Here is a 21,758-nt window from a genome sequence, read left to right on the forward strand (position 1 = left end):
TTTTTTTTTTTTTTTTTTGCTCAAGTTATTCCTTTCGTTTGTGGCCGCTTGCGAAATGTTGTGATCTTCTTTCTCAATCCGGCGGGTCCAAAAGAAAACTCTTCAAATGGTACCTGTAAGTATGAGTGAATTCGTCGAAGGTCTAGTGTCGGTTCGGTGATAGTTCGTATGTAGAGTAGTGGAAGAACTAGCAATGTTCCAGGCGCAATGCACCGTTGTGCCGTCGCTGTCGCATATATTTGGCTCAAAGGTTCCAAAGGAAAAAAATAAAATAAAATAAAACTTCACTAGACTATACACAGTACTCCAATCAGGCACGGTCCATCAAAAGCATGCGTCGGCTTTGCAAGCTTTGATACAATCTGACATCTACAAAACATGTGTGGAAATAAAATCAGGGACTTCCATCTATGGGTCAAAACATACCTCGTCTGATGTAGCAATGCAATGGCTGTTCGCATTCACTCAGCTTATATATATCCAGGGACGTGCACTGCACCCTCGATAACACTCGAACGAAACTCTATGGCGCAAGTGCAAGTGAAAAGGGTCTGATTGGGGGGGGCTCCTCCACAGATAAAAAGGGTCATCAGATCGTGGGATTACTTTTTTTTTCCTTCCCCCTCTTTCTCTTTCCTTTCTGTGGGTTTCAAAGTCGAGATTTAACCTCGCACGTCATTGTTTCAAGTTTAATTGAATCCGCGTTCAATTATCCCGATCCTTAACCGATAGAGGGGCACTATGGGCGCTCGTAATCTGGAACTTCCAAGTGCAGCTATCTTCATGTCATCCGGTCCGAATGAGCGCCAAAAATATGGATCTATCAGTCGATACAGTGTAGGAAATTTTATCCCGAATTATAAAATAAAATTTCCAAGATCTTACTTAATATCTATGAATATTAACTAGCCCGATTTCTGTTTTCGGTTTCGTTTTTTCTTAAATTTGGCGGGTGTGCGGCGCCGCCGCAGTCTCGTCTCGTACGTATGTCAACCTACCAACACCTGGCCATGACACACGGTTAACGAGCCGACCACGACATCGATCCAAGGATGCACAAGAAGTCACCTATTGAAGAAGAAAAGAAAAGAAGAAAAAACATCCAGAGATGGGTATAATGGGATCTGGAAACTTGATCTACTAGTCTTGTCACCCGTTCTGGCCTTCCGAGCCCTCTGTAAACGCCTCAAATATTCACAGGCAGCGAGAAATTTGACCCGATATCATGTCATATGTATCATGTCATGTCCATCCCCTCAGAACCAGAACCTGTGAATCGAAGACGACAAGTTGAATCGTCATAACTACTTACTAGTCTAGTCTCCTCGAATGGACTTACCAGAGGGGGGCAGGAACTAAACGGGATCCCCATTCTCAGATCCCGAACCTTAAAGAGGAAGAGAGAAAAGGTCCAAAAAAACAGTCCATACTGCAGAATGCAAAGCATGCACCGGCCTAGGCCATTTCCCTTTCCTGTGCCCAGCCAAGCGTAAGCCGTGGCGAGCTGCTTAACCGAAAGGAAAAACCACCGAAGCATAACATGAACAGTCACTTCACATACATAGTACATAACAGTTGTCGTTATGTGTATCGGGGGGCTCGCATTGATGTGTAGATCTTACGGATCTCGAGTATAGCGTGGGCAATCCCCGCCGTACTCGGAAGAGGAGTGGACAGGGGTCCTTGTTCCACTGTGATCTTCAGAACTTCCAACCGCTTTCACAGCGGTTTCAAATTTAAATACTTAACTATGTAAGTACCTAGGTAGTTAGTCATGTGTTAAACAAAAAAACCGTCTCGAAAATCTTCCCCATTGATGCATTTCTGCAGGATCCTAGGGATCTCCATGCTCTTTCACAAGCTTAGAATCTTTAAACATATATGAAGTAAACAATCGACTAACATTCGAATGCAGTTGCGACAACTATCCGTTCATCGACGTCACAATTCCAACATTCCATTTATGCTTGTTTTGGGGGGAGGCTGGTCCAGACAGGGACATGGGCTTGAACTATTCGGTGCAATCCCCGATCTAATCGAACCACCAAAAAAAAAAGCTCTTCAGCTAGCTTTCCGTCCAGCCCCAGTAAATGTAACTTTTCCACAATGCGACGGAATGGCAGTCATCCGAGAGACATTATAGAAATTGATAATATAAGTTAAGTACTTATATTAACTATAGTGTGGGGACTTATCGCGGTGGTTGATAATGCTGTGATATTCTCAGCCCTTAAGACCAGGCCTCCGACTTTACCCTCAATGCTACCCACTATGCATACGGGTATACATACTCCCGCCTATGGGTCAACAGAAGTTAAACACTCCTATGGTGAATTCCTGTAGATTCAAGGCTGTTAGTTGTTATAATTATAGTGTTAATATTAAATATTATCTTACTATAACCGCATGTAGCTTCTCCTTAACGTACTATGTAAGTCCCTACTAATGTACTCCATCTTCCAATCACAATACAACCCGAAAACGCTGTAAATTCTCCCCTTCGGATCTTTTTTTCTGCTCAATCACACCTTCACATTTTGCCCACTAATACGGGGTACATACAGCTGAGTTCCTCTCTAACTAGTCTCCAGAATTTAGCTTACCAATTAATCTCCATACAAGTGCAGATACTCACCGCAAAAGCACACCACTTTTGCACCTCACTCGAATTCAACCTCTCCACGAGCAACAGACAGTCGAAAGACGTGATTCGATTCGACCAACATGCAAAAACATGGAACCAAAAAACAAAAAACAAAAAACAAAACCGCACCCGCATGAACATGAACACCACGCGCGCCTAAAGAAACAACAACAAAAACAACGCAAAATAAAATAAAGTGACAGGGGGGCACGTTGTTAAGTTTGGTGTTACCCGAAACGCTGAAAATGTCCAAAGTGGTACTCGACCCTGAACTCTGTGGATCCGGATCCAAAGTGACAGCGAACAGACAGATGTCATGTACATGTACATGTACCTGTACGCACTTGTACATGTCAACCACATCTGCCACCTCCAAAATAGCTCCTTACTTCCTTACCTACTTACTTAGCCGTTCACTTAGCTTCTAAAATAGTCCAAGCCTTTTCACCTTTTCGTTTTCGTTCTTCGGGGTTAAAGTGCCCGATCCATATTATCAACTCTGAACCTATAAGTCACCATATTTGATACTATTGACGTGTCCGTGGCTTGAGAATTTTATGCCGTTGCTGCAATTGCATGCAGGTGAAAAGCAGAGACCGATATCCGGTGCATAAACAGGGTCTACCCTTTTTTTTCCCTTCCCTTCCCTTTCCACTCACTGTTTTTATTATTATTTTTTTACTTTTTCTCTCCGCAAAGAGATCGATCTCGCATTCAGCTCCCAAAAAATGCCGAGTCGACATGGAGGGCCTCATCGCTACCATAGCCAATGACTTCTCTGCAGGAACAAATAAGCAGGGATATTCGTTGAAAATTGAAAGAAAATTTATAGATGAAAGGCTGAAAATTATCAACTAGTCCTAATATCAATATCTTAAGCGAGTTCAATATGTGCACGGATGCTGGCAGTCTCCTCTAGATCTATGTATCGTACGCGTACCCCAGTCGTCTGAATATATACAAGTGAAAAGGAAAAAAAGTTTTTTTCCTGCTTTATAATACAAAATTTATTTACAAATATTATTGTACAAGTCTTCACTCCGCAGTAGAAGCCCTAATTATAACCTAACTAGCCGATGACACAACCGGCCAGTCCCGAAATCCCAGTCCAGCCTCATGACCTACTCCTGTAAACTACAATATCACCTTCCTCGTCTTCTTTCCTCTGTTGAGCCGCATATCGCTCGCCTTGAAGCGAAAGTTTCTTCAAGTGCTGCATAAATGTACTCTTCCAGTTGGCATCGTATTCTATACCTTCCTTCTTTCGCCTTTTGATTTGCCCCAGAGTCTTAGTAGCCGCTTTGTTGTCCATCTCCAAAAATGCGTAATTGACAGACCAAACGTCTTTAGCGTTCAGAGTAGTCGGGCGGTCAACCTTCTCACCGTTGACGGTGCTTTGGGCGACCAAAACTTGAACGAACGGGCCATCATCGGTCGCTGCGGTTTCAGCAGCGGCAGCATCGTCGGTTGCAGAGTCTTCGGATATCTGTTCCGTTGTCGAAGTCGACTCATCATCGCTTCCAACGGATTCTTCCGCCACAGGATCGACTGATCCATCCGTAGAATGCTCTGTCTTAGGTGCGGCTAAATATTCCCAACCTGATTTCCCTTCCGCCAGAAGTCTTGCGTCACGTACTGGATCAATCAGCTTTTCGCCTTCTATGGTTACAGATTCTAGCATCTCTGTACCCTCTTGAAGTGCTGAAAGGGTATCCCGAGCCTCTTCTTCATCCTTCTCGATTAGTTCCGCTGTGGCTGCTTCGGTCGGTGTTTTTTCCACTGTGATCTCTTCCACTGCGGTCTCTTCCATTGCGGTCTCCTCCACTGTCTCCTCCACTGTCTCCTCCACTGTCTCTTCCACTGTCTCTCCCACAGTGGTTTCCTCTAATGTGGCTTCCTCCATCTCCGGTTCAGATTTCTGTACTGCAGGTTCATTCCGTCGCGGCCCCATACCATCAAGGCCCGGGGGTCGTGAAGATTTTTTGATCTGCTTCAGAACAACATTTATGTCTGCCCCTCGCTCTTGAGAAGCAAGGACTTCTTCTTCTGTTATAGGTTCTGCAGAGAAATAAAGGAACGGCATCGCCGACTCCCTCGTCTCGAACCACAATCGAAGCGACTGTAACTATTAGCATATATATCGTAACCCATGATCAAATAGAAAGACAAGGTAACCATACCTGTTCCGGATACTTCTCTGTAGCTTTATCCAATGCTTCATTCAACAATCTCAAACTTAGCTTGAATTCCTGGTCTCCAACTTCCGGACTTCCATGCAACGCTTCGTCCATCTCATCGATGCTAATATACTGAAATCCAAAAATACGCTTCGTATTGTGATATGCTACAAAGCAACCGTCCATACGTCCCATTCTAACCTGTAAAGAATATTTCATAAACGCTGATCGTATGAGGTCGTAATATTCACGTTCGAATGATTCGAATTGTCCGTCGGCTGTTTTGATTTGATAACCCCATCCGGTTGCCGGCTCAGCTGCGTTCATTCGGATACTAATGACTCCTCTGGTTTTTAAATCGAAGACACCGGTGCCAGGTAGCCTATCATCATGTGCATCCAGCTGTGATCTGAATAGTAAATCTCCAAAGCCGGTGTAGTGGTATCGTTCTCGTGCATTTTTTACTTCATCCGGAATCTCGTGCGATGCTGATTTGTGGTATTTTTGGAATACTTCAGGTGGGAGCGTTAACATCTTTTCCATCGAGCGACCCAAAAACAGCAAGATGGTCTCCATGCTATCGGCTTCTTTATCTTGATCTATGGCGTAGATTCCATCCTTCCACCGAAGAATTACGGAAACCGGTAGTCGGGAGAGTCTTGTGAAATTCTCGCTTTCGGCTACGAACCCCTTTGAAAGCATCTTGACGTTGATAGGTCGCCACCGGGAGAGGAGGTAGTGGAGATGTGATAGAATTGCAGTCATACTGGATGTCGAACCAACGTATTTCTTCTGGGACCCCCGGGCGAGGTCGATAAGGGTCGTATCCTTAGATGAAGTGACGTAGTCACCAAGCGCGTCAAAGTCGAATTCGTCGACAGGCATGATAGTGTCAAGGTAGGGATCGAAGTTATAGACTCTTGATCTCGGATCTCGGAGAAAGGTCACACCTGGGCTGTTGTTTCGAAGATTAGTCAAATATCAAGGAGTAGAGGCCGCAATGCTCTGATTTTCATACTTAAATAGGACACGATCGAGCCCGTGGCTCAATGGCCGAAGCTCAACGTTTTGTTCAAGGTCAATTGCTAGTGTAGAGGTTAGATGGCTTGATACTCGTTATGTAATTGTAGATACATAGGCTACCTACGTTCGAGTTGATAGTCTTTGGCAGTAATCGTAGTAGCATCGACTTCTAGTTTCTTTTCCCTTGCGCTTTTGCGTGGTTTCTTTTCCTCATTCCCCGACTTCTCAGAAGTTCCCTGCTCTTGATTTTCCAATTCTTTCCCACCAGCGTCCTCAATAGTCTTGCCGGAAGCTTCGCCGTTCGCTTCATTGGTTGATTCTAAAAGCGATTTTGTGGGTTCGCCTTCGGTTGGTTGATCATTGGTATTTGTCTTATCCCCAGAATCGATCTCTGTATCTGCTTCCCCGATTGTTGATCCATCTAGTGGCCCAGCCCCTCCCATGAGTGGGTAGTATAGTGCATCGTTTTTAGCTCTTTGAGTTGATGCCTCTAGCCACGAACTTGTTTTCTCTTTCTCGACTTTCATTTTTTGCATCGTTTCCTTCATCGCGGTATGCATTAAAAGGAGGTTATCACTGGTGATGGCCAACCTATTCACCGAAGGCCACGTATGAGGTGTCACCGAGAACAGTTTCGCCGCTTCGCATATCTCTTGAGCTCTCTTCACCCGGTTTTCTTCTGTTTTGGCCACCACTGAGGCGGTTTTAGGGCCTCCAGTTTCCGTGGTTTTGTTTTTCTTCTTGTGTTCAGCATCCTTCTTTAGCTTTTCCGCCATCTTTTTCCTGATCCTTATATATTCCTGTAGTTTCTCTATAAACTTCGTGTGCTTCATTCGCATCTTTTCAACGACCTTTTCTCTTTCTACCGGTGTCATGGTATCCTCCATGGGGAGGGCTCCCTTCTTTCGCTTCCCAATTGCTTTGAATGTGACCCCTTGTTGTGGGAACGACTCCCCATCGTTCTTTGGGAGTAGAAGAGATGCAGATTGGTGAATTTGACAAGTGCGACAGATCCATGGAGATCGCTGGTTCATGAAGGGCCGCGAACCGGCCCCGGTCAAGGAGGCTCTCATCCTTAACATCTTTATTGCACAAGCTACTCTTGGCCCTTGAAGGCAGAGTTTCAGGTATGCCTGTTTTGTTGAAGTGCGATGCCGACCCTAGCTTGGAAGGGCAGACAAGATGGTATACTGAAAGAGAGTTGATGCTAGATGCTGGCTCAGGATGGGATCTTGAAATATATTGATCTTGACATTAGCGCTTCCTGCCGAGAATATGACTAGAAATGGAAGGTATTTGCTTACCATCCTATCCAAAAAAACCTGTTGTACAAATTATGCATCAGAATGATGATTCGTGGTGATATCGATGCATATTGATGCTAGTCATGAAGCTCAAAATCCATGGAGCCTCTCTAAGTTCTCGTTGTTGCATGTCCTAAAGAAGATCCGGCAAGAAATTTTTCGTTTGGCCGAAAAAAAACTCGGATAAGTTTCCGGATTGGGACGCAGAAGCACAAGCACAGTTTGAAGGCTTGGCAGTCAAAGGTCTACAAAATGTGTTGATGTGTTGGGACCTCCCAAGATATCACATTCGGTCGAATTACAACTCCGACGTTGGAGTCCGTATATTATACAGTTCGCCTTGCAAATTACTTGGGACATATACTACAGCTCGTGGCGGGAATACCATCTACTCGGTTCAGGAGTTATAAATCTACCCAGCTCGCCTGTTTTTTCATTGTTGATAGACGAAGGTGCATAATATCAGTTTCGAAAGTCATATCTTGGTAATCCCTCGTATGCAATCCCCGCACTTAAGTTGTTAAGTTAATTAATACTGGAACTGATACATGATACCGCATATGCAACTTCTATTCATAAGCTGCCTCAGATTCTGCTTGATATATATCTCTCAGCTCCCATGTGCTGCTCACCAATTTCAAAAGAAATATGATATACGGCTGGTCAATGCATTGGAAAGGCAGGGTAACGGTACCCGATTGCTCATCCAGTAGATGCATATAACCCACGGCACCGGCAGGCTGAACTCGAAAAAACGATCGCCAAGTCAGCCTTCACGCAGTATAAGCCAACTGCAACTGGCCCAGCCGGTGCAAAATGATATGGGCTCCACTTTTCTCTCGTATTCTTGCCAGAAGGAATCCACAGAAACCAAGAAAAGAAAAACAAAATGTTATCATTTCACGTTATTGAATTGCTAACCGACACGGCACAAAGGCTTCGTTTTCGCTAAAAATATTCAATGGCCCTGGGGAGACATACTGGTGTGGGAGATTCCCAAGGTGCATACTCCGTACATATCTGGTATATATCGTAGAAAAGGTTGAGGAAAAAGAAAAAGAACGAGACAAGTTGAACTCCTTAATAATAGATAGACATGGTAGGTGCGCGGCCGACTTGTGGTCTGCTCTTTTTTTTTTTTTTTTTCCTTCCCCATGAAATGCACCTTGTCGAGAGCTCATGCGGGTTATAATGATACGATTTAAAGATCATGAGGTATTGACAATTGCTAGGAGGACCTCAAGGTGGATACCATCTTTCCAGATAAATGAATCTACGATGGGGTTCACGTTTCGGCCGGAGAATATCGTCTTTCGGACAATGGACTAGCCTTCCCTCTGGCCCGAACTAGCGGGAGTATAAAATGGTTCCTGACTCCTGTGATAGCATCATATCTGAAGAATAGATGAGACTCGGTGGAGAATATATATAATTCAGCCAGTGGATTCGAGGACAGGTCAAGTCATTGTCGGGTGGAAGAGGGAAGAGCCTTGTTCGCGTGCACAAGATATGGCACACCCCTCAGCAATCGCTATGGGACGGCTCCACAAATTACTCGACACGTGCATGTAGTGTGGGTTTTAGCTATTTTGCCGTTAAAATTGTGGTTGTGAATTAGATGGCTTTCCCAAGTCATCGAAGGCTAAATAGCTATGGCGCTGCCCGGAACAGCATATTTACCGGCGGTATTCCTAAATTCATGACCTCTTTGGTCGACCTGATACACACATATGTCAGTACTTACAATAGAAAAAAGCATACTAAAATACCCCCTTGCCCCCACTTTTAAATTTCACAGCCTGCGTGCAGTCTACATGCGCATGCTTAGTGATCGCGAGAAATTTTTACCCGCCGTAGTTCAGTTCTAGTTTGTGGATGTCGTTTTTTTATCTGAGGTTTTGTGACACGAACAAATTTTTTTTGTTGAAAAGCAAAGCATGGAAAGTTCTTCCAGAAATCTTCCGTGATACCGCAGGAACCGTACATTTGCCACCACAGCGGCGAACGCGAACCTACTTAGTTTGCTTCAAAATCTGCATGTCTCATTGCAAAAAGAGCTTCCAGAAGGATATAAAGCTTCCTTCGCACTTTTCTGTCGGCTTCGAATCGAGAGGGACGCTCGGGCGCCGCAAGCTTGGGGTCGTACCCCTGCAAGGTGGGCAAGAAAGCGGCGCACAACCTCTTTCTTGCTCTTGGTTCCCAGGTACCGCCGGAGCAGCTTTGCGCAAGTAACACTCACAGGCTGCAGGCAGCTACACGTTCCTCTCGATCAAGCTAGAGGTTGTGGGGAACGATGGCTCGAGCAACCAATTGGCCCCTCCGGTTCAACCTTGTTGCAGGGCTAATCCCAATATCAGTGACTTGGACGCCCAGGAAAAAGAGACGAGAAGCATGGCAGTTGGCACTTACAGGAGGGGACATGGAAAACTAACCCGGCTGCATATTCACCACCAATATAAGACTTAAGACTCGTCGACCACCTTGCTGCCCTTGCTGCCCTTGCTTCTCCGCTCGAGGTTGAGGGATGCGAATCCACCCGGCTGCATTCGATCTACAGAGGATTGGACCAGAGCCAAGGCTGGACAAGAAGGATCCTTAGGACCGCACTATTCTTCCTCAGCGGGTGTTAATCTAGTCCAACGTCACATTGTCGTCCACATGACTTTTAACAGACAGATAATTATTTTCTTTTCTCCCTGCTCCTCTATTTCCCCTTCATTTGCAGGGTAGATACGACGTTACGTGAAATATCTATTTTGTAATAAGCCTGCAGAGCCTGGCTGCTGAATTGTTAGATTGTCTCCCCCCGGTCTATACCATACTACACAGCACATGTACTATGTAATATAAGTACACTTTGTTTCTGCCCTGTTTCCACTTTTAATAGGACTTACTGTGTAAGGTAGCTGGGTCGGATATATAAAGATATTCTACCCATGGAATATTAATTCTCTCTTTCGTCAGCCAGCTAGTTGGATATTCATGGGACCTAGTCGACCTAGTCTTTCAACATTGTCACTTTACCAGTCGAGTCGCATCAGATTCGATTAACTACCAGTTCCTAGAGCGCGTGGGGGCTCTCCTTGAAAGTCCGGCGCATAGTGGAAGCATCTTAGCTTGCTAGCTTCGAATTGTGAGCTCGGTCCACTTTATATTTATTTATACATCCGTATAGCCGCACGTTGAAACTCGACTCCAAAAAATCCAGAGACCCGGCTTATTTCCCTCACGAATTTTTTATTTTTTAAATTTATTATTTTTATTTATTTTCATAAAACATTTTACTCGATGCAAGTTCAGAATATCACAACCATGGAAGGGGTGTTATCTGTTCCACCGGAAAGGAACCTATTAAGTCGTGGGAACTGGAAGGTACGGGCATGCAGTTATTTCGAACGGCTATATCAACAGCCTGGGGTTGACATTGCATTGCAGAATCGATATGTAGTCCTCGGCCCGCGAAAAGTCCTCAGCAACACATCCGCCCCGAGGAAAATGTCTGCCGTGGGAGTATCATACGACGAGGACTTGGGCAGCGTGGAAGATGTATTCAGTAATCATTCTGAAGATGATTTCCCGGCGAGATATTTTCCTGATATGAGGCTTAGTATATATCGTCAGCGGGTATGTTGATTCTGTTCCTTTTTGGTTTATTCTCAAGTAATTTTAAACTAAGGGATGTATAAACTAACGGTGAGATTTGAAACTAGATGGATCCCGAGCCAATGGTCTCCTATTCGTATGTCAAATCTTGTAAAACAGTTCTCGATGATATGAAAATATCTAGATCTTACTAACGATATTGTTTTTTTAGTCTCGATTGCGTAACTTCGTGTTATGTTGGCGATATTGCACACCGGAAAGCATTCTCTTCAATGAGCAAGACGACATATAATCCGCTCTGCCCGACCTTAGTCGTCAACCTTCAACTAGACACAAGTTTCCCATCATCTCGAAGAAAAGGAATGGACAGTCCCACAGCCAGCGTTTCACAGCTCTACGAACCGGATGACGGGAAACTTACGCTGTTTTTCCGATCTGGACCTAAAGACACGCCATTAACAATTTGGTGTCGAGAAATCCAATCCCATATTCGCTCGACCAATTCTCGACGATCCTCTTCAGTAACTTTTGGAGGCGACAAAGCAATAAGCTCGAGACATTCTTACCGGGCTACTGCCTACGATCTAAAGATTGCAGAAGACGAATGGGAAGAAGAACGTGCCGGCCACCACCATCATGATCATTCGATGATACCAACGACCAGATCATCAGAAGAATCCGGCGAGTCTTCCGGAGGCTCTGGAACAGGAGCACCACGGCCAATTTCTACATTAATGATGCATGAATTTGGACCCGGACCTTCTATAAGTACGAACCAATCACCCATCGATCCGCACGAAATGTCGCCAACGGGCGGGTCCGAATATATGACCTGCGCCAGTCTATCAAGCTCTCCACGAAGAGAAACTATTCTGGATCGAGCTTTCAGCATGAATTATATACCTTCATCACCAACCCTTTCTACAACTTCACATTTTCTCTCAACGCCACCTATCAATTCTGTTGCTCGATTTGAGGCTGTCGCCGCGGATCCATCGCTATCTCGGGATTACAGATACAGCAGTCGCGATGCCGATCCAAGTGTCATGCCAGCATCATTTTTCAAATTCAAATAAAAGTTTTCCTTCAGTCTCCAATCGTTGATTCTCTTTTTTCCTTTCGAAATGCTGTACATATATACCTTCACTCGCACAGTCTCTGTATATACGACGTCGCCGACGTCTGAGACTTTCCCTTCCTTTTCCCTTCCTTTTTACACATACACCTACGAATTTCCTTTGTTTTCAGGTTATCTTTCTTTTATCATGATCATCACTCAAGACGACCAACGAATTTCCTATGTTTTTTTTGGGGCGGCATCTTTTGGATTTTACATGCATTCTAAACCATCATTTTTTTCTTCCAATCCTATCTCATGTTTTTTTTTTTCCCTATTCTATTTATTTCCCCTTTACAATTTAATCTAGATGAAGTTTTTAGCGCTTACGGGAGGGGGAGCACAAGGAATACAGCGGGGAAGGAGTATAGTATTTTCCAGCGGTTTTTTTTCTCTGCTTTCTATTCTTCTATACGTTTTCTTTTTTTTCTTTCCTTCTTCTTTTTCACTTTTGAATTCTCATAATGAGAAACACACCTACCTACATACGTACCTTATGAAAAGAGTAATAATGACTGACCCACATTTTTCCTGTTTACCCTAATTGTAATTCTCTCTCTGTTGAAAGAGCTCAAAGCTTTAAAGCCGGAATCCTCCGTCTTCTGACACCCCTCTCCGTCACAAAAATATCATAAAATACCCAGCCACAGCCGTCTATCCCGCTCCCGGTCCAGCCCGATCTGCAGAGCGATCACTTAAGTGGTTCTATTGTACATACATAAAGTACCTTAATTAATAAAAGAAAAAAATGGTCTGAGACATACATATACAAAAAAAAAAAAAGAGTAACCCACCGAATGGGGGAAACATAAACCGATAGATCAGTGCGTTCCAAAGGAAACAAAAAAAAAAAATACAATGTGGCAGTTAACCAGTTAAACAAGCTATGCATGTCCTTGTTGAAATTTCATTTATCAATCAAAAAATCCCATGGACAAAGTTGAAAGAACCGAACAGATCGCGCCTAAAAAAGACCATACCGTGCACGTGCACAAAAAAAAACCTGGGAACGGCGAGACGGGAGGGGTCAAAGAACCAGAACAAAAAAAAAAAGATGTTGTAGAGGGGTCAAAGCTCCTGCCGTAGGGTTTCTATGATAGGTCGAGTAAACCAACATAATTGCTTAAGAATTCTTGCATAACTTTAATATCATACATACCAAGAGGTGCGCACCCTTTATTTCGTAAATCCACTCACGGCAGTAGCCCGTGTGATGCGCCATGGTGGCCGGTGGGCGTTAGTCATTAACCGTTTATATATATGGTAATTAATTTTTATTGTATAACTATGGGGTAAGTGGCTAACTTTGTTTTCGAAACATCAACGGGATCTTGCGTAAGCGGTTGGTAAGGTCTTAAAAGTCTAATTGCTGAGATAGAGCTCTGAGCCGCGTTGGTAATGGGCTGTCCATTACGGCAGCTGGGTTTATGAAGATTTTCTGATTCCTCGTATCATATGTCCTCGTGTACTGTGTATGTGTGTGACATGGACCCCGTTATCCAATTAATTATTCAGCACTCGTCCGAAACCAAATTGTCCAATAGTAGACCTTTGATTAGTTTCAAGTTTCAACACGGACACATTAGAAACTTAAAGGCAACCAACCCTGTCATGTAATGTTGCCGTTAACTTGGAAGTCGAAATATATCAGAAACTCGGCTCTCAAACGTTACACAATTACAGAAAGAAAGAAAGAAAATGAAAACCAAGACAGGCTCCCTTGTTTTTATTTGATTAGAAATCGAGCTACCGACTAGAAGTAAAATTGCTGATCACAATCGATAATCCAGACATGGGAAGGCAATGTAACACAAAGCAATCACGCCTAACATCAACCTCACGTTCGATTCCACACTCCTTTTCTGCGTTGCAAACGTTCAAAATACCACACACCATCTTTCCCTTTTCGACATTAGTAGATTTTCCGGACCATCTCTCAAGATATCCGACAAGCGAAAACGTCAAAAATAATTACCATGTCATGACCATACAAAAAAAAAAACATGGAATAAGAAAAAGAGTATGGCACGAGACCACATGATCTTATTTACTCTCCGTGGGGGGGTATTCTCTGTCAATCCGCCTTGAGCGGTCTAGCCAAAGCGAAAAGACAGAAAAAAAAAAGAATACGTCCGGTCGAAACAGAAAAAAATATATCGGGGTTTTTGAAATAGCCTGTTCAGTGCATATAACCCTGGAGTTTAGCAACATACATACATCGTGGCTTTTTCTTGACACTTCAGTTTACTAGGGGGATAAAGTATAACGGGACGAATTTCCTTGTGAAACATCGGACGGAACAAGGGTGCATGGAAACCTTTCGGCCTTAGTTAATCAATAAGCATTTTAGCTCCTAGTTATCGAAGGTATCCTAGATTCTCTGCTGACTTTCTGACAAAGCGAACTTTTTATGTGCCGTAGCTTCACGGCTAGAAATGTTCTCCCAAAAAAATCAAAAGAATCAAAAAAATGCAGAGCTTACAACCTACATACACGAAAGATGTGTGTATACATACCCCGGCGAGTGGATCAGGAACAATAAAATCGAACATCCCATGCATGCTGTCGAACCCCACTACCAACTTAATAATTCCGCCTATTATAGCAAGTTACAGGGTGTGAGCATCTAGGTAGTTCTCCTCGAGATGATACTACGTATATTGCCTACATGGGTTTTATGTATAAGCCGCATGCTTGTATCCGCAAATCCGGATGTCAGTTCCTACGGCTACTAGTTACCGTCATAAAATGACAATAATAATCTATAACCGTTTGACACCACCTCAAACGCTCTATCGTACATACCCTCCCCAATAGGTATATCCTCTCTGAAATATATCGTACAGATGATATCGATATCAAGGGAAGTGATCAACGCCAGAAGGAACTCAGGTCCGCTAGATCGTAGATCTATATCCCCTGCTTCTCATTCCATCTAGCTCCGAGCTAGATGCCATCGTATCTTTCGAAACCCGTTATCTCTAGATGTCCCCCTCAATTGCAGAATCGACCTGACCGCCCAATTGACAACGGAAGAACGCCGACGCATATAATCCTCGATACTCTCGGACTCAACTAAGCCCGACATCCCCATGTTGGCACACCTCGCCTGCAAGCTTAGCTATTCACCTGCAGCTTCACCAGGTCTATCCTCGAAAGCCATGCCTAAAGAACCGCTTAGCCATTCCGCCATCCGTTCTACTCGCTTCCTATAGCCCATCACTCCCTCCGTCCTCGCTACCCCCAGCTTGCATATCCCACACCAAATTTGCGAAAGCACTGCGTATGTATCTACCACTCCGTCGTCCACACCGCACTCCCCGGTGCCTTCTTTTGCGTCACCCGTCGGGGAGGTAATGTCCACCCTTGCTCTGCCTTGCCTACCGCGGCTCCAAACCGGGGTATTACCCAGCACTCACGTGTGATGCCTCCTGTTTCATCACCCTTCACAATCGGTGCTGGTTTATCCAATGGCTTCGAAAAAGTAAGTAGCGGGCTTCCCTTCGCTAGATTTGACAGCTGCTGCCCGGTCAGCGCCGTTAACGGCTTAATCCTGACCTTGCCACTTGTAGCTCCTCGCTGCATCTCGTTGTACACTATAAACTCCGGGAAAAAATCTCGGTTTTGGTGGAGCTCCACGAGTATCGATGATGGGTGTATGAAAACAGCCACTTCGTTTAAATTTTCTAGCTTAGCACCGAGCCTTGCTGTAGAAGATGCGAATAACGTAAAATATGGAATGTCCGCAACCTTCTTGAAGTTAGGCTTGATCAGAGAATTGGGCAAGAGATCACCGCGGATGGCGATCTGGTCCAAGAACCCCGTCGATATGATTTGCTGCAATGCTTTGACCTAAGAGTTCCCCACGCTCGCCTATGTTAGCCATATGTTCTCGATAACGCCTTCGGGGCGCCTTTTACGTAGCTCAAAATTCCTTGCGATCCTATAATGCACTTGATATGGACCGAATCGAAAAACAAAAGAAAGAGAAAAGAACTGCTAGTCCTAAAAGAATTTTACCACATACCTGCAGATCCTTTGGAGGTTGCAGCTTGACTTCGAATTGACCAATAGCATCCGAAAATTGGGATCGAACAATATTGGTCAGCTGTTGTCGAAGCTTGCGGACCTCCTGCATAGCCTTTGCACGGACAAACTTGTCTTTGCAGAAATCGGCCTGCCGTGTTTCGTATTCATAGGCGCAAACAACCGTAAGTAATTTGATCGCATCACTGCTCGTATCCAACATGGCGAAGGACCGTTGTGCTGCATTGTACTTTTTCCGCTGTGCCTCTTTGCGTTCCTGCTCCATCTTTTCTGCAAAGTCTGGTGCAATATAGTCTTCCCTGTCATTGCCGTCTTCACTATCCGCAAGGCTGAAATCTAACTGATGTTCAGGTACAAATAGTTCCCCGACCGACAAGGCCGCTACGAGAGTGATAACGTAAGGCATGCATTTGTACTGATGCCCAGCTGCTAAGATTCTACCGAATCTTGGTGCGACGGGGAAGTAGTTCATAGTCACACCAAGCTTTGTTATCTTACCCTTTAAGTCCAATGCACCAAGGTACCCCAGGAGCTATGTAAACCAGGTTAGCATATGCATATTTCATACAAGCACAATATTTACAATGAAAATACCTTTTCTGCCTTCCTAACCTCATCACGGTCAGGTGGTGTAGGGAAGGGAAAATTGACAACGGTGTTTAACCCCATGGCCTTCATCTGCAGAACCACGCCCTCAATTGGCATGCGTGAAATCTCGGGTTTAGCGAACTGATCGAAATCTCGCTCGAATACTGCCGAAGAGTATAACCGGTAACATTGGCCAGGTCCTGTACGACCGGCACGGCCAGATCTCTGAGCGGCGCTGGCTTTGCTGATCCACTCGACGTCGAAGCTCTGAACCCCAGTTGTGACATCAAAGTTCCTGTTTTTGACTCTTCCACTGTCGACAACGTAGCTAATACCAGGGATAGTTAAACTCGTTTCTGCAACATTAGTGGCGATGACACAGAGCCTTTGATTAGGTTTCAAGGGTGCCCATATCTTCATTTGTTCTGAAGTTGGCAGAAGCGAAAAGAGGGGAAGGATGATGAGGTCGTCGGTGGTGTCCTCTACACTGTAGTAGTCGTCCTCGATTTCGGAATCTTCCTGATCCTCCTCGTCTTCTTCGGCCTGGTCCAAATTAAACTTATCCTCGCCTCCAAACTCTACCTCCTCTGTTTCGGTGACTGCATCCTTTGGTAGAATTTGGACTGAGGCACCTCCAGCCTCAACATCTTTCTCTCGCTTTCCATCATTTAGGGGAAATGCCCGGCGGAGCTTTTGCATCAACTGATATATGTCTTGCTTGCCAGTCAAGAAGACAAGTATACCACCCTTTGGAAGTCTTCTATGGATCTTACAGACTTTTTTATAGGCCTCTTCAAGGTATTCATGCAGTGTTCGAAGCGAAAATCGATTCGTTACCTTATGTTGCCGAGCCTCTGATACAACAACTGGCGGGGGTGTTGCAAAGAGTCTCCCGTTCTCAGTGAAATCTTTAACTCTTAGCGTAGCCGACATGATAATGAGCTTAAGAGGCTTCACTGAATCATCTTCCTTAGACATGTCGAGACGCAACTTGACGATACGGCTCAACGCTCCTATTAATATATCAGTGTTGATGCTCCTCTCGTGAGCCTCGTCGACGACGATAGCAGAGTATTTCCGTAATGCAAAGTCCTCTCCCAGCTCTCTTAGGAGTACACCGTCAGTCATGAATTTGATCGCTGTGTTTGCATGAGTTGTTCCTTCGAACCGAATCTAGAACATATTTTTAATTAGTTCATTGACATCTCTCCACATTAAATTCGCGAGCACTGATGTATACCTGATATGACACTCTGCCTGAATGCTCCCCTAACTCGTCGGCCACCCTCTTCGCCATCGTCACAGCAGCGACTCGCCGGGGTTGAGTAACTCCAATCATACCCGGGGTATCCCCTTGAGGATCTCCATACCCAGCTTCGAAAAGAAACTGGGGAACCTGGGTAGTCTTTCCGCTACCGGTTTCACCACAAAGAATAGTGACCAGGTTGTTGTGGATAGTTTCCATGATCCTCTGTTCGTCTCCTACTATTGGTAGCTGGAGACGTTGGGTTTGTATATCCTCATTCCGGTTGACAGCCACAGCACGAGCTATCCGCCCATCCTTAGATTCAGACAACAAGGTATCTAGAGACTTCTTCACTAGCATGGGCTGGACCACTGGTTTGTTTGCCGCACTGTACCGAGGCTCCTCGTCTTGTGACGTGGTATTTAAGGATTTAGATAGTGACGCCGCTGAGGGAAATGATGATATCACTTCACCAGGGACGGCTCCTAAGCTTGTTGATTGCTTATCTGACGTCTCTAGTATTTTATTTCTCGCTGCTTCCGCCCATGCTTTGAACGAGGATGCCCTTTCCGACTTCCCTGCTGTCTTCCTCCAACTAGGTCGTTTCTCTTCCTCCCCAGTTTCCATCTCGTCATCCTCATCCTCCTCTGCACTTTCCTCCTCGTCCTCATCCTCTTCACTCTCATCTTCTCCTTCAGATGATTCCGCATCCGATCCTTCGGATTCTTGTTCGTTCTCTGATTCAGACGAGACCTCTCCATTTAGGTCATCGTCTCCAGAGCTAAAACCCTCCCATGTACCACCCTCTTCCATATCTGCATCATTCGACACTGTGTGTTCATCCTCGTCGATTTCTTCAGTGGCAGTTTCATGTTTGTGCTTCTTCTTCTTAACTTTCTTCAGAATCGGTAGCCCGAACTCATCCACTTCAAGAGGTCTCTTTAGCCCGCTCCCTAAGCTAGTGGGGATTTCTACAGCCGGAGCTTTCGGTACTGGCATAAGGGTTGGTGCAGAGGCTCCAGGAACGACTGGATCGGGTTGTGTCTGTTTATTTTGTAGCAGTAGTATCGACTCCGGTAGTTCCGTTGGTACCTCTCGTTCCTCGTAGAGTATTGCCGCATTTTCCTCAACATTGATACCAGCCTTTTCTTCTCTGATCGCCCGTTTCAACTGGTCTCGTGCGGATTCGTGCTTGACTCCGAGCTGTGTGGTCTTGACAAGAAGACTGGTATCGCCCTGAACATCCTTCAGCTTCTCGATTAATCGTACCCGTTCCTCCTTTTTCAGTTTGTTATCCTATTTTCCGGTGATATATTGTTAGACTGCTCTGCCCTGCTAATCAGTGTTGACGAGTCGCTACTACTGACGATATATTTATCCAACCGCTTGGCCTTCTTGCTTGTGATCTTAGAAGATTGTGCAGAACGCAATTCCTGCCTCAACTCCTCCTTCCGTCTCGCCTTTGCTTCCTTCTCCTCTGCTGTTTGTGGTACAACAATCAAGGCATTCGGATTCTGCGACGACAACGAGACATCATTGGCGGTCGTGGTATCCTTCGATTTCGATTTATTCCGCTGTTTTCGATCTCGTGGTACAAATTTACCCATGGCGACTGCTTAGGAGACCCCTCGTACCGGGGTATGCAGTTTATAGTACGTCTGTTGTGGGAGAGCTGGAAGGTTTTCGAAGGAAGGATGGTTGGTTCTGGAGATAGGTTTTTTTCGCGAAACAAAATTTTGTGGTCGCAGATTTCAGATTTCGCTTGTTACTTGCCGCCAATGCGACAGGGCCGCCGCAAAACTGCAGGCCGCAGCTTGGCTCGTGATTGAGGAGGCCGGTCGGCATGTTCACTCACATTCGCAGTGTACGGCTGCAGGGCCAATGAGACAGGATAGAGATCCCACGACTCGCGGGGTAGCTGCAATTGTAGATTGTAAGTTGTATGTACTTACATACATGAGGACTCGCTAGGTAATCGTCATCTTGGGCGCCTCTTAGGGTCGAGTATCGTATTGCGATTAGGTACTTAGTAGGTAAGTATGCATATAGAAAGCTTCTAAGATAGACCCGAACTTTGAACACCAGAAAAACCCGGCGATGGACACAAATTAACGATATAACCAAGCTCTCCCAAGAAATATCCCGGTCGGGGCCTCGTAAAACATATTGCGTAAGTACTCCATTAAGTCCATGAGAGGTTGTATGCAGCTGGGAGTTTGGAACCGGCTGATTGGCTGGCTGGCCTGGTCAAACGACCGAAGCCCAAAAAACTTAAGCTTAAACTAAGCAGCCTGCTCCTGCACAGTAATTGCTGCAGCACAGCACCACTTACTTCACATCTCGAACTTCACCTGCAACCCTGCTAGCTGTCTCCCCTGAAGGCCCTATCCACCATTCTCGAACAGCTTCGCCATCACCAAGATAGTAGTAGCATCTGCTGTATCATCATCTACTCTGTGGCCTGTGACACTAGGATAGCAGCACCGGCCCTTGCGAGTTGAGCAGTCACTGAGATCTAGTTGCCTCTCGCCCCCACACCGCATTACCAACTCACCAGAACCACGAATACCCGTCTTTCAACCGCTATAAACCATCACAATGGGGAATCAAAACTCGCAGATGATAGACAGCATCGTTTCCGGGTCGAATTTCGACCGGGACGAGGTTGACAGGTTAAGGAAGCGGTTCAGTATGTCGCAGTCTGCCCCCTCTTGACAGCCCCTCCTTCGGCTCGTTCTTGGTCCACGTTAGACCCACGTTGTCGTCAGGATACCGTCGCTAACATGTATCCTACTCTATAGTGAAGCTGGATAAGGTATTACTTGCATCGATTCGTGGGGACGGTAGACACTGAATGATATGGGGAGACATAAAGGACTGACCGGAGATATCATATTTCTCGATGAAAATAGGACAACTCGGGAACTATCGAGCGAGACGAATTCCTGTCGCTCCCACAGGTCTCCTCCAATCCACTCGCAACGCGGTATATAAAAACATCCCATCCATCCTAGATAACCAGAAGGATCGATATGTTCGAAAGGGGTATTCTGACTTTCGAATCCGTATAGAATGATTGCAATCTTTGACGAGGATGGCGGTGGTGACGTCGACTTCAAAGAATTCGTCTCCGGGTTGTCCGCTTTCTCATCCAAAGGAAACAAGGAAGAGAAGCTACGTTTCGCATTTAAGGTTTACGATATTGATCGTGATGGATATATCTCCAACGGAGAACTATTTATCGTATTGAAAATGATGGTTGGCAGCAATTTGAAGGATCACCAACTCCAACAGGTTCGCATGTGTCCCTCCCTAAACTACATCCATCGAATATTTAACTGATATATATATTTTTTGGCAATCTAATCTAGATCGTTGATAAAACAATCATGGAAGCCGATGAAGATCAAGATGGGAAGATCAGTTTCGAGGAATTTACAAAGATGGTCGAGAATACAGTAAGTCACAATCATCTCACCAGACTAGATTTAAAAAAAATACCTAACAGCTAGTACAGGACGTCTCTATGAGCATGACTTTGGATTCCATTTAAACAGGGGCCATTGAAGCAAAAAAAAATCTTCGGCCCGAACAATATAATGCCTTTCGCCGGTTACCTTTAGACAAGGTAACTCCATTTTGGTGAGCTGTGGCTGACGATCCCTCCTTTGGTTGTTTACTAGTTCATTTTCTTCCTCTCTTGTTACTCTTTTTTTTTACCCCTTTAGCTTCTTGCGTAGTAGGCGTAGCTAGGTTTCTTCCACTGAAATTATTATTATGAATATAACGTTGGGATTTTCTAGGCCAAGTTACCTGTGCCTATATCGATGACATATAACCCCGTATACAAGTCTAGAAGATGCTTTTGATATGGAATTGCCTTAGTCTCTGTGTCAAAGATGTCCCGGATTGTTTAGTATCTACGAGGCCTTGAATCTAGGTGCTCGGGAGGAGAGTACATTCGATATCTGAGTTCAATCAATAAACTTTTATATAGGCTACTTCCCTG

At 44.9% G+C, this 21,758-nt stretch overlaps 4 protein-coding genes across 4 annotated transcripts; 2 read left to right on the plus strand and 2 right to left on the minus strand.

The window, feature by feature from the left end:
* Positions 1-3,758: 3,758 nt before the first annotated feature.
* On the minus strand, positions 3,759-6,926 carry AOL_s00215g574 (uncharacterized protein; the record flags this gene model as incomplete). Its single annotated transcript, XM_011129776.1, has 4 exons — positions 3,759-4,763; positions 4,825-5,776; positions 5,840-5,906; positions 5,969-6,926. The coding sequence occupies 4 exons, from the start codon at positions 6,924-6,926 to the stop codon at positions 3,759-3,761; spliced, it is 2,982 nt and encodes a 993-aa protein (XP_011128078.1).
* Positions 6,927-10,460: 3,534 nt separating this feature from the next.
* AOL_s00215g575 (uncharacterized protein) lies at positions 10,461-11,827 on the plus strand (the record flags this gene model as incomplete). The annotated part of the gene is made up of 4 exons (XM_011129777.1): positions 10,461-10,520; positions 10,584-10,772; positions 10,859-10,887; positions 10,963-11,827. The coding sequence occupies 4 exons, from the start codon at positions 10,461-10,463 to the stop codon at positions 11,825-11,827; spliced, it is 1,143 nt and encodes a 380-aa protein (XP_011128079.1).
* Positions 11,828-15,159: 3,332 nt separating this feature from the next.
* On the minus strand, positions 15,160-19,356 carry AOL_s00215g576 (uncharacterized protein; the record flags this gene model as incomplete). The annotated part of the gene is made up of 5 exons (XM_011129778.1): positions 15,160-15,720; positions 15,896-16,447; positions 16,510-17,676; positions 17,744-19,045; positions 19,117-19,356. The coding sequence occupies 5 exons, from the start codon at positions 19,354-19,356 to the stop codon at positions 15,160-15,162; spliced, it is 3,822 nt and encodes a 1,273-aa protein (XP_011128080.1).
* Positions 19,357-20,347: 991 nt separating this feature from the next.
* Positions 20,348-21,302, plus strand: AOL_s00215g577 (uncharacterized protein; the record flags this gene model as incomplete). The annotated part of the gene is made up of 6 exons (XM_011129779.1): positions 20,348-20,438; positions 20,551-20,564; positions 20,662-20,735; positions 20,821-21,043; positions 21,121-21,207; positions 21,267-21,302. 6 exons carry the CDS (start codon positions 20,348-20,350, stop codon positions 21,300-21,302), a joined length of 525 nt encoding a protein of 174 aa, XP_011128081.1.
* Between the last annotated feature and the right edge of the window lie 456 nt (positions 21,303-21,758).

The sequence above is a fragment of the Orbilia oligospora genome (genome assembly GCF_000225545.1).
Source record: "Orbilia oligospora ATCC 24927 unplaced genomic scaffold scaffold00215, whole genome shotgun sequence".
Lineage (NCBI taxonomy): Eukaryota > Fungi > Ascomycota > Orbiliomycetes > Orbiliales > Orbiliaceae > Orbilia > Orbilia oligospora.